The sequence below is a fragment of the Narcine bancroftii genome, chromosome 1, assembly GCF_036971445.1.
Source record: "Narcine bancroftii isolate sNarBan1 chromosome 1, sNarBan1.hap1, whole genome shotgun sequence".
NCBI lineage: Eukaryota > Metazoa > Chordata > Chondrichthyes > Torpediniformes > Narcinidae > Narcine > Narcine bancroftii.
Window position 1 is genome coordinate 289797118 of NC_091469.1, and position 16685 is coordinate 289813802.

Genomic DNA, 16685 nt, shown 5'->3' on the forward strand with positions numbered 1-16685 from the left:
TGGGACATAGTTTCAGGCTGTGGGTGACAGGAAGGGGGAGATGTCAGGAAGAACCCCCGCCCTACCCCATGAGTGACCGTAGCCTGGAACTGAGAGCCAAGAGGGTGGTGAAAGGAGAGAGGATCAATAATTGGGAAAGGATATTGAATCCATAGCCAAGGAAAATAAAGCTGCAGCTGCAGAACTACAGTGACTGAATGGGACAGATAGCATTGGGTAGACACACACTTGATGGACTGAGTGGCCTCTTTCTGTACACTCTTTGGTGGAGCAAAGTGAATACAACCAATCGTACTACATGCTCCTCTTTGCTGTTGTCTTGCCTCTCTGAATCCGTTACATGTGAAGCTCCATCAAGCGGAGATTGAGGCCAATTCCATGGTCTGCTGGATCCACGATCTCAGAGCCTCCACCCTGGTGAACACCCCGGGGGTCCCTCGGTCATTGGGTAATTTCCGTCCGTTGTCCACCCAGCTGCGACCGCAGCCTATCCCCCACGAGGTCACTCCAGCCACTGTCCAGGCACCTCCCTCACGACGACACATCAGAGGGCCGCCCGAGTCACCCTCCAGGAAAATAACAGCCAACACATTAAAGTTTTGTCCCACTCTGGACGCAATCTCTTCACCCCCTCCCCCCCCAACCTGGAAAAAGATTCACAAGTGTGAAATCACGCACCACCCAATTCGAGGACAGCTTCCCAACCACTGTTATCAGACTGAATGATCCACACTGGAAAAATAATGTTGCCTTTGCTCATTCCCAACTTTTCTCTGTAACTCCGTGGTCTGCACTGTGTTTCTACTGCCATTCTACGTCTGACATACAGCAGGGTAACAGGCCTTTTTGGCCCACGAGTCCATAACCAATTGACCTGCAACACCTGTAATTTTTCAAAGGGTGGGAGGGAACTAGAGACCCCAGGTAAACCCATGCAGATGCGGGGAGAATATACCAACTTCTTACAGACAATGTGGGATTCGAACCCAGACCCAATCGCTGGCGCTGTAACAGCATTGCGCTAAACGTGCTGCCTTTGGGTTGACTAGCTGATTTGCCCCCCTGCATCTCAGTACACATGAAATAAACTTTAACTAGCAAAGGACCAAATTACATTGTCAGGATAAGTGGGGGAAACACTGGTGGGCATTATCTCCAATCGTGTGCCCAATCGCCAGCTATTGATCATCTGGCTATACATACACAGCCCAATGAAACACACACACACATATATATAAACACACACATATATACACACGCATACAAAATGCACAACACATAATAATATGTATACATAAAGATACAATTTAAAATAAATATATATAATTTTTGGGATGATTTACAGTTTACAAGACACTGTTCATTAATAAAATCATAGGAGCAGAAATAGGCTATTCAGCCCATCGAGTCTGCCCTGCCATTTAATCATGACCTGATCCATTTTCCCCTTCAGCCTTCTCCCCATAACCTTTGATGCCCTGGCTAATCAAGAACCTGTCAATCTCAGCCATAAATACATCCAATGACCTGGCTCCCAAACCTCCTGTGGCAACAAATTCCATAGATTTACCACCCTCTAGCTGAAGAAATTTCTCCACATCTCTGTTCTCAGAGGGTTGTTAATTCGGCCAGCGACTTTACTCCATCGAGGACATCTACAAGAGGCGGTGTCTTAAGAAAGCAGCCCCCATTCTCAAGGACCCCCCACCACCCAGGCCTTCCCCTCTTCACTCTGCTACCATCGGGAAAAAGGTACAGGGCTCTGAAGATGAGCACTCAGTGGCACAAGGACAGCTTTTTCCCCTCCGCCATCAGATTCCTGAATGATCAATGAACCACAGACACGGCCTTTGAATTTTTCTTGCACCATTTTGCTTATTTATTTTGTGAGGTGGTTTATATAAATGTTTGCACTGTGTGATGCTGCTATAAAACAACAATTTGTTCATGACAATTGTTCTGATTCTGATGTTTATACCGCACCTTAAGATGTCCTGAGATCAGAAGAAATTTGTCTTTTTATTTGGCACTCGATATTCCTTTATCCCTTTCCTTACCTGGCATGCATCCCTCCCCCCGCTGGGGTACCCTGCGCACAGAAGTGTCTCCCCTTTGAACTGCCGGAACAACAACGCCATCACATTTAGGCAGTTCTCGCTTTCGATGATGGGAAGTTCGACCTCTTGCTGAGTGTTGGGCAACCTCCCACCTTGAAGGACAATGCACATGGAACATTCGAATTAGGACAAGTGGTCAGGATTCTCACCCTTCCCCACACCCCCACTCGCCCAACTCCAAAACCGTTCCAGGACATTGCGGCTGGTCGGTTGCAACCCACAGAAGTGCTGGGGGGAATTCGGAAAGTCATGCTGCATCCGTGCAGAGCACTCGGCCACCGACCTTTCGGGCCTGAGCCCCCCCTTCAGGGGCTGACGAGCATCAGGTGGGGCAGGAAGTTGGACCACAGACTAGAAATGGTGGGGGAGAGAGGAGCTAAGAGGTGACAGGGGAACGGCAGGGGGCTGGAGGAAGAGGCTCCATGATGGGAAGGAAGGGAAGAGGTGGGGAGCTAGAGAAAGGAAGGTGTGGGCGTCGGGCAGGGGGGAGAGGGAAAGGAGTCAGACGAACGAGGGAAAGCAAAGGGAGGAACTGGGGGAGGGATTGCCAGAAATTGGAGAAGTCATCTGGCCCATCGACACTGCTCCGCCATTCAACAAGATCGCGGCTGATCTGGCAGTGGACTCAGCTCCACATACCTACCTTTTTCCCATTACTCTTAATTCCCTTCTATTCAAAAATACATTAACCTGTGTCTTAAATACATTCAATGAGGCAGCCTCTACTGCTTGGAATTAAAAGAGAAAGTCTGCGGACACTGGGGTGCTGTGAGGTACACAAATGTTGCAGAGAAACTCAGCTGGTCATGGTGCATCTGATGAAGGACTTAGGCTCCAATTGTCGGTTCCACTTTACTTCCTATGGACACTGCATGACCGGCTGATTTTCTCCAACACATTTGGGTGTTGCAGTCTCTACTGCTTCCTTGGGTAGAGAATTCCATAGATTCACCACTTCTTGGGAGAAGCAGTTCCCCACCCTAAATATATTCCCCTGAATCTTGAGGCTCTGTTCTCCGGTTCTTGTCTCACCTCCCAGTGGAAGCAACCTCCCTGCTTCTGTCTTATCTGCTCCTTTCATAATTTTGAATGTTTCTATAAGATTTCCCCTCAAGCTTTTAAATTCCTGTGATGCAGAAGATTGAAGGCATCGGGTAGTTGTGGTGGACTTGGGCTATTTGTCACTATTCCAGGATTTCCTTCCTTCCCCTCGGACAACTGGGCTGCATCTTCAGGCCATGGCACCCTAACACTCAGCCCTTACCCTCAGAGAGACGTCCCCATCCAGTCGTGGTGCAGACAGTTCCTGTCTCGAACACATCATCCTCTCCGGGAAGGCAGGCTGGATAAACATTGGAACCTGGAATGGGATGGAGTGAGGTCACTGGGAGAGGCTTCCCATTTCAGTAAATGTAGGTCGGCTTTTCCCACTGAGGGTTGGTGAAATACAAATCAGAGGCCATGGGTTAAAGGTGAAAGGGGAAATGCTTAGGGGGAAACTTCACCCAGAGAGTGGTAGGAGAGTGGAACGAGCTGACAGCTGAGGTGGAGAACTAAACCTATACATCTTTGGAATGTGGGATGAGACCAGAGCCACAGGAGGACAGAGACAAAATGAAAACAGACCCTTCATCCTAACTTGCTCACGCTGACCAAAATGTCCCACCCACCCTCGCTCCATCTGCCCATATCCCTCTAAACCCATCTAAACCAGGTGCGTGTCCAGTTTTTCACTTATACAATGCAATAGTATCTGCTTCAACCACCTCCTCTGGCAGCCCCACCACCCTCTGTGTAATGAATTAAGTGGGAGAACACGGGGAGAACGTACAAACCTCTTACAAACAGCAGTGGATTCGAACCCCAGGTTGTTGGCACTGTAATAGAGTTGTGCAAACCCTGCCACCCATTTCTTCAAAGAAATTATGGAAATAAATAACAAGCATAGTTCCACAAAAAGTTACCAAAGGTGAAATTGCCATTGAGTTGCAGAAGAGCAGCATCATACTCGACAGGATAGGCAGCCGTGAACTTGGGGTGGACGATGATACGTTTGACTGTCCGCGTTTGCTCCTCACTGTCAGTTTTCCTCAGGTCATGTTCCCCGGCCATCACCCTCAACACGGACAAGATGTTCCTGAGGATGACAGGGATAGGCCGAGAGTCACCTCCTCCTTGCTGACCACCAACATAGGGACACCCCTGTGCTCAATCCCCCCCGCTCTACTCTCTGTGCATCCATGACCATGTGGCCAAGTTCAGCTCCAACGCGGTAAACACATTTGCTAATGACACAACCGCAGTTGGTCAGACAAACTGGAAATGAGGAGTTAGAATTCAGGATGGAGACCGAGAACCTGGCTGGATGTAAATGAAAAATGGAGGATATTCAAAAAAGAAATTTTGAGGGTACAGAGCAGATATGTCCCAGTCTGGATCAAAGGAAAAGCTGGAAGTCATAGGGAGGCTTGGTTTTCGAAGAATATTGGAAATTTGGTTAGGAGAAAAAGGGAGGTGTACAAGAGGTATAAAGAGCAGGGAGCTGAGAAATTGAAGGAGGACTACAAGGAGTGTAGAAGAAATCTTAAGAAAGAAATTAGAAAGGCCAAAAAAAGGCACGAAGAGGCTTTGGCAGACAGAGTAAAAATAAATCCAAAGGGTTTCTATAGATACATTAAAAGTAAAAGATTAGTGAGGGATAAAATTGGACCCTTTGTAGATAGCGAGGGTAGTCTGAGTGAGAAGTCAGAGGAAATGGGGGAAATTTTGAATGATTTCTTTGCCTCGGTATTCACTAGGGAAAAAAATATTGAACCAGTTGAAGTAAAGAAAAATAGTGGGGAGGTCATGAAGCATATAAGGATAACCGAGGAGGTAGTGATGGCTGTGTTGAAAAAGATAAAGGTGGATAAATCTCTGGGACCGGACAAAATATTCCCTAGGACACTCAGGGAGGCTTGTGTACAGATAGTGGGGCCATTAACAGAGATATTTAGGATGTCACTGGCCACGGGGGTAGTGCCAAAGGATTGGAGGGTTGCTCATGTGGTTCCGCTGTTTAAAAAAGGGTCCAAATGTAAACCTGGGAATTATAGGCCCATGAGTCTGACGTCTGTGGTGGGCAAGTTGATGGAAAGTGTTCTGAGGGATGCTATTTACAAATATTTGGAGGTACAGGGATTGGTAGGGAGTAATCAGCATGGTTTTGTCAGGGGTAGATCATGCTTGACAAACCTGATTGAGTTTTTTGAGGGGGTTACAAAAAAGGTTGATGAAGGGAAAGCTGTGGATGTTGTCTAGTTATACTTTAGTAAAGCTTTTGACAAAGTTCCCCATGAGAGGTTAGGAAAAAAGGTGGAGGCATTAGGTATAAATAAGAAGATAGTGAAATGGATTCAGCAATGGTTGGATGGGAGGTGCCAGAGAGTAGTGGTAGAAAATTGTTTGTCCAATTGGAGGCCGGTGACTAGTGGAGTTCCTCAGGGATCGGTCCTGGGTCCACTATTGTTTGTTATATATATTAACGATCTGGAAGTAGGGGTGGACAGTTGGGTAAGCAAGTTTGTGGATGATACAAAGATTGGTGGTGTTGTGGACAGTGAAGAAGATTATTGTAGATTAAAAGGTGATTTAGGAAGGCTGGAGGTGTGGGCTGAGAATTGGCTGATGGAATTTAATATGGATAAGTGTGAGGTGTTACATTTTGGAAAGGCAAATCAAAATAGGTCATATGCATTAAATGGTTGGCTATTAAGATGTGCAGAGCAACAAAGGGATTTAGGAGTTATGGTAAATAGTACCCTCAAGGCTGATACTCAGGTAGATGATGTGGTGAAGAAGGCATTTGGAATGTTGGCCTTCATAAATCGGAGTATTGAATTCAAGAGTAAGGAGGGTATGATGAAATTGTACAAGGCATTGGTGAGGCCAAATTTGGAGTACTGTGTACAGTTTTGGTCACCAAATTATAGGAAAGATATAAACAAAATAGAGAGAGTACAGAGAAGGTTCACGAGAATGTTGACAGGATTTCAAGGTTTGAGTTACAGGGAAAGGTTGTGCAGACTGGGGCCTTTTTCTCTGGAGCGTAGAAGATTGAGAGGGGACTTGATAGAGGTGTTTAAGATTTTAAAAGGGACAGACAGAGTAAATGTGGATAGGCTTTTTCAATTAAGAGGGGGGGAGATTCAAACTAGAGGGCATGGTTTAAGATTGAAGGGGGAAAATTATAAGGGGAACATGAGGGGAAATTTCTTTACGCAAAGGGTGGTGGGGATGTGGAATGAGCTTCCGGCAGACGTGGTCGAGGCGGGATCATTGGTTACATTTAAGGAAAGACTGGATAGTTACATGGATAGGAGGGGACTGGAGGGGTATGGACCGGGTGCTGATCAGTGGGACTAGGAGGGTGGGGATTTGTTACAGCATGGACTAGTAGGGCCGAACTGGCCTGTTCTGTGCTGTAAGTGGTTATATGGTTATATGGTTATATGGATGGTGCCAGAACAACAGTCTCAACATCACCAACACCAAGAGGCTGATTGCTGATTTTAGGAAGGACAGGCTGAGGGGTCTTGCACCTTCTGTGTTGATGGGATGGAGGTGGAGAGAGTCAGACCCTTCACGTTCCTGGGAGTCCATACTTCAGAAGACCTCTCCTGGACCCAACCACGAAGAAGGCACACCAACACCTCTACTTCCTGAGGAGTCAGAGGAGATTTGGCTTGTCATCCAATACCCTATCAAACTTCTGCAAGTGCACTGTGGAAAGTAACTGGCTGGTTGTACATCAGCCTGGTTTGGGAATTCGAATGGCCAGGAACGCAGAAGGAAGTAAACACAGCCAGTCCATCACCGGCTCTGACCTCCCACCCACTGCAGACCCGCTGCCTCAAGAAGGCAGCCAAAATCATGGGGGGCCCATCACACTAGTCACTACTTCTCACTTCAGGAAGAAGGTACAGAAACCTGAAGACCAGCTCCTCTAGGTTCAAGAGCAGTTTCTTCCCAATGGCAATAGACGTCTGCACTATTTCAAGTCGTTTTTTGCACTAGGATTACTGAGAATATTTATTCCCTATCTCATGAATCCAATACCTGATTACATAAATGCTATACTAACCCCATTTCACTCTCCCTACATTCGCAGGCAACCTCTCTCACCTTCTACCACTCAGCTACACAATCTACCAAGGCCAATTAACCACCTCTCTGGGACATGGGAGGAAACAAGGGACCCCAGGGGGAAACCACGCAGTCAAAGGGAGAACATGAAAACTCCACAAAGGCAGCATCTGAGGTCAGGATCGGACCCGGGTCAATGGGGAAATGAGGCAGCAGTTCTACTCACTGTACCCCGCCACTCCACTCATCCTCTCTCCACACTGTTCCTCCAGATCTGCCGCTCCCCGCCTCACACAATGACCTCTCAAGCAGACCTGTATAAACACTGTTTGGAAACCGACAGTGCCTCAGAATGTGACCAGCCTCCTCATAACCATGGAAACAGCTGTGTCCAGCTGGCTACCAACCACCATTGTATCAACCTTCTACAGGAGCTCTATCGAAAGCGTCCTGGCCGACTGCATCACAGTGGGGTACGGTTGCTGCAGAGAAATGGATTGGAGGTCAATCCACAGGACTTTAAGAGTGGCAGACACAATCACTGGGGTCTCCCTTCCCCCCATCGACATGATCTACCAGGATTGTTCTCTGAAAAGGACGCACAAATTCATTGAGGACCCCTTCCACCCTGCACACAGCATCTTTCAGCTGCTCCCATTGGGGAAGAGATAGAGGAGGATCAGAGCCAGCACCACCAGGCTGAGGAGCAGCTTCTTCCCATGGGCAGTGAGAATGCTGAAAGACCAAAAGAACTGCTCACACTCACCCTCCGAGACTCTCATATTCATGAAAATATTTATGTATTTATTTGTCCATGTGAACACTTGTTCTGCACATGTATCCTTTGTTTTTATATGTATTTTCTGGTTGTGTGTTTGTGCATTTTGCACTGAGGACCAGAGAATGCTGTTTCATCAGGTTGTACATGTACAATTAGATGACAATAAACTAAACTATTAATCAAATATCCTCTCAAATTTGAACCCAGTGTACCCATGCAGAATTCTGTCCTCAAAGCTCAGCTCTCTCCCACCATATACACAGGGTGAAGTATTCCATGAAAATACCCCTTGGGCCAGAGGAAGTAGACAAACTGCAAATTTATCTTTAGATGTGGCAAATAGGCAGAGGTGAGAGGGCAATCCCCTGGGTCAGTACCTGCCCCGGATGCAGTGAGCTGCCGTTAGCACCCATTGAGCATTGATGATGGTCCCTCCACAGTAATGAAGCTGCCGCCTCTTCAGAGATACCTGCCAAAGAAGAAAGAGGCCTGAATGTGGGGAGAGTGAACCAACATCACAGAGACAGACACAAGTCACACACAACACCAGCCAGCCAGTCTTGCCTACCTGCCAAGGATGAGATCCAGGCTGGGACTCCTTGCCCCCAACAATGCGTTTCCACAAACGCATCCAGTGATGGATCCCTCCATGGCCAGGTCGAACGCCACACTTCTCAGCTTAGACGGAGGGCAGAGCAGAACGTTAGTTTAGCGTGAAACAAAGCAAACCGCCTGATGCTGGGGGAGGGGGGCTGTCAAGCAGCATCTGTGGCACAGTTGGCGTAACGGTTAGCACAATGTCTTTACAGCGGGGAGAAAAGTTGAGAACCCAATTGTTACTGAAATACAGGTATACCCCATTTTATGAATACTTGAATTCCAAAAATTACAAAAATTCGCTTTAATGAAGAAAGCCATGTTCAGTTTTATGAAAGGATTTGAATGAGTTTTAAATGGGGTTTCATTCTGACAAAAATAGCCTCCAATAGTAGTGAAATGTTCTTCACTTTACGCCATTTCATCTTAAGGAAGGTTTCCTAAGAATGCTCTAGTTTCAACTATAGAACCACTAGCAGAATTGATAAGAACAGAAAATAATATAAAAGGGATAAAAATAAAAGACAAGGAATATAAAATCAGTTTATTTGCGGATGATGTTATAGTATACTTAACAGAACCAGAACTATCAATAAAAGAATTATATAAGAAATTGAAGGAATATGGAGAAGTGTCAGGTTACAAGATCAACGTAAATAAAAGTGAAGCAATGCCTATGAATAATGCGGATTTCTCAAAATTTAAGAAGGAATCACCATTTAGATGGCAAATGCAAGCAATAAGATACCTAGGTGTACAAATAAATAAAAATCTCGGCCAACTATATAAACTCAATTATTATCCACTAATGAAAAAATTACAGGACGATTTAGAGCATTGGAAAGATTTACCACTAACACTAATAGGAAGGATAAACTGTATTAAAATGAACATTTTTCCAAGGATATTATACCTATTTCAGGCATTGCCAATACAACTGACAGAGAAATTCTTCAAGGAGTTAAAGAAAATAATAAGGAAATTTTTATGGAAAGGGGGGAAACCGAGGATAGCACTAGATAAATTAACAGAATGGTATAAACAAGGAGGCTTACAACTGCCAAACTTTAAAAATTATTATAGAGCCGCACAATTAAGATACCTATCAGATTTTTATCAAACAAGGGAAAAGCCAGATTGGACCAGATTAGAATTAGATAAAATAGGGGAAAAGATACCTGAACACATATTATATAAATTTGATGAAAAATTGGTACAACATAGAAGTTATCCAGTATTACATCATCTACTCAATATTTGGAAGAAGATTCATGTAGAAAGAAATAAAACAAATTATCAATTACCAAAACTAATATTGACGCAAAACAATAGATAACCTTTTACAATAGATAACCTTTCCTTTAGAGAATGGGAGAAAAAAGGGATTAAAAGAATAGAAAATTGTTTTTCAGGAAATAGATTATTATCCTTTGAACAAATGAAAGATAAATACAATATAACTCAAGATACAGCGCTGGCATATTACCAATTGAGATCCTACTTGAAGGACAAATTAGGAAGCAGTCTGAGGTTACCAGAGGGAAGTAACTTTGAATATGTGATTACAGATACAATGATAATCAAAAGATTTATAACAAATATGTATATTAAACTGCAAGAAAAGGAGAATGAGGAAACAAATGGTAAAACTAAACAAAAATGGGAACAAGATTTAAATATAAAGATAAAGAAGGAAACATGGGAGAAGTTATGTTCTGGAACGATGAGAAATACAATAAATACGAGGTTACATATGATACAATATAACTGGATACACAGGCTATACATTACTCCTCAAAAGTTAAATAAATGGGACCCAACAATATCTGATAGATGTTTTCGATGTAAAAAAGAAATGGGAACAACAATTCATGCAATCTGGACATGTGAGAAAGTAGAAAAATTTTGGGAAGATCTAAATCAGATATTAAATAAAATTACAGAAAACAATATACCAAAGAATCCAGAGATCTTCCTCCTAAGTAACATAAAAAACAAAGAATTTGGAATTGATTTGGAGGATGCACAAAAAAGATTTGTTAAGATAGCTCTAGCCGTAGCAAAAAAATGTATTATGTCAACCTGGAAATTGGAAGATAATTTGAAAATACAACAATGGTATATAGAAATGAATAAATGTATTCCATTAGAAAAAGTAACATATAGTTTAAGAAATAATATTGAAATATTTGAACAAATATGGGAGCCTTACATGAAACACAATAGCGAAAACCTACCGGGGACATTCACTACCTAAATTAACGGAAGGAGAAGGAAATGAAAAGAATTGACTCAGTGGAATTTCTTGTTTATTTTTATTGAATGACAACATTGTTTGACTGGTTTAATGTATCCTAGATTTTGTACTTTAAATGGATGGGAGGGGGGAGGTAGGGAGGGTGGGATGGGAGGAGGGAGGGGGGGAGAAAATGGCACTGTATATGTTTGAAAAGGAAAAAGTGTGTATCATGGCTAATGTGGTTTATGGTGTGAAAAATAAAAAATTTAAAAAAAAGAAAAAAAAAAGAATGCTCTAGTTTCATAAAGCAGGGTATACCTGTATTTTGCTTGAAAAAAATTGTCATTGGCCCATTTCCTTTGGAGTTCTGAAACTGTGCACATAACGAGTCAATTAAGTACAATTAAAGCAGTCGTTTTCAAACTTTTTCTTTCCACCCACATCCCACCTTAAGCAATCACGGAGCACCAATGGCACAGGAATTACTTAAGGAGGGATGTGAGTGGAAAGAAAGTGTTTGAAAACCCTGATGTAATATATAGACAGACCCTGTGCTCTTAAAATAACCTCTGAGGTGATTTGTAATCATAATGTGATCTTGCAAGCTTTTCTCGCGGGTGTTATGTGACATCTATCTGCAACGAGATAAAACTTTGGTCAGGCCGCACTTGGAATACTGCATGCATTTCTGGTCGCCCTCATTACAAGAATGATGTGGAGGCTTCTGAGAGGGGACAGGAGAGATTCACCAGGATTTTGCCTGGTTTAGGGGGTGTGAGCAGTGGGGAAAAGATCGGACAAACCTGGGTTGTTTTCTCTGGAGCTGAGAGGAGACCTGATAGAGGTGTATAAAACCATGAGAGAGGCATTGATAGGGTGGACAATCGGAATTTTTTTTCAGGTTAAAAGAGTCACACACTGAAGGACATGTGTATAAGGTGAGAGTGAGGCAGTCGAAGGGAGATGTGCAAGGCAAATATTTTACAGAGTGTTGGGTGCCTGGAACAAGCTGCCGAGGGTAATGGTGGAAGCAGTTACAATGGAGGAGTTTAAGAAGCTTCTAGTCCAACACATGAATATTCAGTAGATCAGTTACAGTTCAGTAACAGGCCCTTCTGGCCCACGAGCCTGTGCTACCCAAATACCCCAATTAGCCTACAACCCTCCTCCATACATTTTGAAGAGTGGGAGGAAACCAGAATACCCGGAGGAAACCCACACAGACACGGGGAGAACGTGTAAACTCCTTACAGAGAGCGCCGGATTCAAACCCTGGTCACTGGCACTGCAATGGCATCACGCTAAGCACTAGGCTAACCGTCGCCCTAATTATCATCCGTGCCAACATGAAGGGCTCGGGGGGATATCTACCAGGTGCCAACAGCAGAGGTTTAATCTGATTTGGGCATCATGTCTGGCATAGTCATGGAGGACAAATGGCCTGTCCTGTGCTATTGTGATTCCTACATATCACCTGTGTGGTACAGAGTGTCCTTAACTTGGAGAAATCTTGTGCCAAGCCTCAGGAAGTTTGAAAGGATGGGGGGAAAGGGTAATGGGAACAGGCAAGTCACGGGCAGAGCAGCCATAAATGGCAGAGCCAGATGTATGACTCCTGTCCTGTTCTGAACATCTCATTTGAAACCGGCTTCTCTGATGCTGGACCCTTGGCATCAGTGAATGAAAATCAAAAATTCGTGGACGTTTGAAATCCAAAACAAAGACGGAAAATGTTGAAGGACACACCAGGTCAGGTGGCATCTGTGGAGGGACAGACAGAGTCAACGTTTCAGGCCAAAGATCCTTCGACAGCAACTGGGCTGATGGCGCAAGGCCACTGACCTGAAGCATTAAGTATTTCTCTCTCCGCTGATGATTTCTGACCTGCTGATTGTTTCAAGTAACAACCGGAGTTTAGTACTCAAGTCTCAGGACCAGACTGGGAGGAAGGAGGCCATTTGGCCCATTATTTGCCCAGATTGGGTTAGAACTCTGTACAAATAGGAATCAAAGGAAACTCTTCAGTGTCTCATTAGTATCAACCAAGGGTAATTTCTGCTTCAGATTAAACTTATCTTTTTAAGTCATTATACAGTGCGGCCCCATTACAAGACAATCATTGTGGCCCATAAAATGTCGTCGCAAAAAATATAGGGTCGTGCAAAATCGGGGTTCAAGAAAATCACTGTTCAAACCAACCCAATGTTGACCTAACATCCTAAAACAACCCTATTTTCACTCAATTTGACCCGTTTTTTGTACGTTTACCTTCTGGCAAGTAAATGACCTTTGAATTAAATAATTCCGCAAATAAGTCGGTGTTACAAAAGAAATTAAAACACAAGTTAATTTTAGTAAACAAAGCAACAAATAAAAACATTCAAGAACATTAGCAATCATCATTTACAGTTTATTTCTTTAAAAAGTGATCGCATTCCTTGCTTGAACATAGCTGGTGGCAGAACTGTCCGTGGAGCAAATTTCTCCAGACACTCACACTTGAGAAATCCTGTGATGACATTTAAACCCGTCTCGCCATCCACTGCTAGCTTTTCTCCGTGGATCAGCTGGTCAAACTTCTCGGCTTAAGCTTTGAGAATAGGAGCAGAGATTGGAAGGCCTCCTGAACGAGATGGAACTTGTACAGGGAATCCTTGAGGCTGACTTCCTTGGCTGTCTTCACGCGTTTGGCTTTTAGTCCTGCTTCTTCTTCAACTTTGCAAAGTGGCGCACGTAACATCTCTTCTCGAGATTTCTAGCCACGAAGTGTTGATTCTGGTATCCCAAGGTCTCGCGCAATATGAGTTTGACTTTTAGTTTTGATCGCATTAAGTGTGTGAACCTCATCTTTCACAGAAAAAGATTAAATTGGGGTTTCACTGTAGTTGTATTTGATTCTTTAAATGATTAAGCAAATAAATTTAGTCTTACCATTCTGACTCTGAACTGGAATCGAATCAGTAACAGGGGTGAAGTACAAGAACATCACCGTGAGCAAAATCTTGGCAGGAGTCAGCAGTATCATGACCAAAGTAGGGGGGTGGGGAGAGAGAGAGAGAGAAGGACAAATAGACAGAGATGAGAGAAAGAGTGTGTGAGAGAGAGAAGTGAAAGAGAAAGAGGAGAAATAGAGAGGTGTTAGAGAGAGTGAGAGAGATAGAGAGAGAGAGAGAGAGAGAGAGAGGACAAATAGACAGACAGAGATGAGAGAGAGAGAGCGAAAAGGAGAGAGAGAGAAGGACAAATAGACAGACAGAGATGCGAGAGAGAAAGAGTGTGAAAGAGAGAACAGAAAGAGAGAGGAGAGGTAAAGAGATAGAGAGGCGTTAGAGAGAGTGAGAGAATGGACAAATAGACAGATGAGAGAGAGAGAAAGAGTGTGTGAGAGAGAGAGAAGGAAAAGAGAAAGAGAGGAGAGGTAGAGAGACAGAGAGAGAGAGAAATGTCCTGTTCTCCAGAAAAGGTAGAAGAGGTCAGAGATCCCAACAGACACTGTCCACTTACTGGTTAACCAGGTTAGCTGTAACTGATTGAGAACAGGGAGCTCACTGCCTGGGTTTATAGTGGAAGATGATTCATTGTAAAGGTTGCACAGGAACCATAAATTGCATCGCTGCATTTTACGCAGCTCGAAAGAAACACTGAATTCCTAGGGAGTGAGAAGTGATAACTGACATCACCCTCTCCTGTCCCAGAGGGTGAATGGAAACAGTCCTCAAAATATACTGACCACCTGTCTCTAGAACATTGAAACATGGACTCACGCACACATATGGGGGCTTTGTCAACATCATCATGAGATGCAGAAGTTATAGACAGATGGGGTGGCGCAGCAGTTAGTGCAACGCCCTTACAGCACTAGCGATCGGGACTGGGGTTCAAATCTGGCACTGTCTGCAAGGAGTTTGTATGTTCTTCCCGTGTCTTCGGGGGTTTTCCCCCCGAGGGCTCCGGTTTCCTCCCACCCTTCAAAAACATACCGGAGGTGTAGGTCAGTCGGGTGTAATTGGGTGGCACGGGCTCATGGGCCAAAATGGTCTGTTACTGTGCTGTAGGTCTAGACTTTAGAGGAGTCTCTGACCTGAAATATTAACTCTATTTCTTTCTCCATGAATTCTGTCTGAACTGATGAGTGTTTCAAGCACTTTCTGGTCTTGTTTTACATGTAGGTTTTCCCCAGATGTATATAAAATGGAAGCGAGAAGAGGCCATTCACACAGAGTGGGATCCTGGAATGGGCCACCAGAGGCAGTGATGGAGGCTAATATGATGACACTGTTTAAAATGCATTTGGAGAGGTGCTTCCATAGGAATTTAGACATACATGCAGTACAATAACAGGCCCTTCTGGCCCACAAGCCCGCGCCGCCAAAATTCTCCAATTAATGGAGAATGAACATTTTTGGAGAGTGGGTGGAAACTGGAACTCCCGGAGGAAAGTCACGCAGAGAAGGGAAGAACACGCAAACTCCTTATAGACAGCGCAGGATTCGAACCCCAGCTCGCCAGTGCTGCAATAGGTGGGTAAATGGGAGTTTGGTGGATAAGCATCGTGGACTGCACTGAGAGACGGGTCAAAATGTTTCTTCGACTATCAGCGTGATCCAGGTTCTCATTTTCCCATCTGTATTTGGAGATCGTTTTGGGAAGATGGAATTCCAGCTGACCTGTTTCCCAGGGCAGGATCAGCAAACACCAGAGGACATGTGTACAAAGTGAAGGGAGGGAAGTTTAGGGGAGACGTCAGGGGTATGTTTTTTTATGCAGAGTTGTGGGGGCCTAAAATGCCTTGCGAGGTATGGTGGTGGAGTCTGAAACATTGGGGGCACTTAAGAGACTCTTAGACAGGCACACGGATGGAAGAAAAGAGGAGACTTACAGGGTAGGGAGGGTTTCGTACTTTTTTTTAGAAATATATGGGTCGGCACAACATCGAGGGCCAAAGGGGCTGTTCTGTGCTGTAGAGTTCTATGTTCTAATAAAGGAATCTTGAATGTGAGGTGGGGAGGGGACAGGCCAAGGACAGAGCTGGAAGAAAATAGTTGCTGCCATGACTGACTCCACCAGGTCAAATCAGCAGAGCTTCCAGGGCACCAACTCTGGAAGAAACCCACAGTAGCTTGATGCCTCTGCAGAGATTCTCTCTTTTTAATTCCTGTTTTTTTTAAAATGTCACTGGGTTACTTGGCCACTGTTTGAAGGGCAAACTAATGATTTTTTCGCCATACATGACAATAAATTAGATTTTGAATCTCCAAAGCCCAGCAGGAAATGTGATGAGCAACATGGGGGATGGACGGAAATAACAAAGGACAATGATTTCCGAGACATGGTCTACCTTTCAGTCAGAATGTCACAAGCCCCCCCAGGGACCAGTATGACCAGGAGATACTGTGAGATCTTTCACACCCTGCAAAAGCAGTTTAATTCTTGCCTGAAATCTGAAATAGCATCACATCTGGAAATTGTGAAATTCTTTTATTTAAACCGAAGAGCTCACAGCTTGGACGCTGGACTTCAGGTAATGAAAGCATTGTCCCCTGCCAGCCTTGCAGGGACTTTATCCAAAAAGTCCATTTCCATTCTTGTGGATGGAGAGGCGGCTGTTACGTTAACTCACTCCAGGCCAACACTTTACAGATACTGTACTCCGATTATCCAAAATGGCCAGGGCCAGGCCTACATTGTGTGAGAAACAGAAGTACCTTCACAGAAATTGCTCGAGACAAAAATTGAGAACAAAGAACATTTATTATACAACAATGCAAAGTTGGGTGCTTCCTCTTACCCTGGGAATACACACATACACTGGGGCTCACCCAACTTT

The 16685-nt window shown here is 44.2% G+C and overlaps 1 protein-coding gene across 1 annotated transcript; it reads right to left on the reverse strand.

Moving 5' to 3' along the window:
• Window positions 1–353: 353 nt before the first annotated feature.
• Window positions 354–13883, reverse strand: LOC138756545 (ovochymase-2-like). The gene is made up of 7 exons (XM_069923011.1): window positions 13790–13883; window positions 8591–8700; window positions 8400–8491; window positions 4082–4254; window positions 3382–3477; window positions 2058–2209; window positions 354–566 (listed from the first exon to the last, which is right to left on the reverse strand). Exons 1-7 carry the CDS (start codon window positions 13881–13883, stop codon window positions 354–356), a joined length of 930 nt encoding a protein of 309 aa, XP_069779112.1.
• Window positions 13884–16685: the final 2802 nt, after the last annotated feature.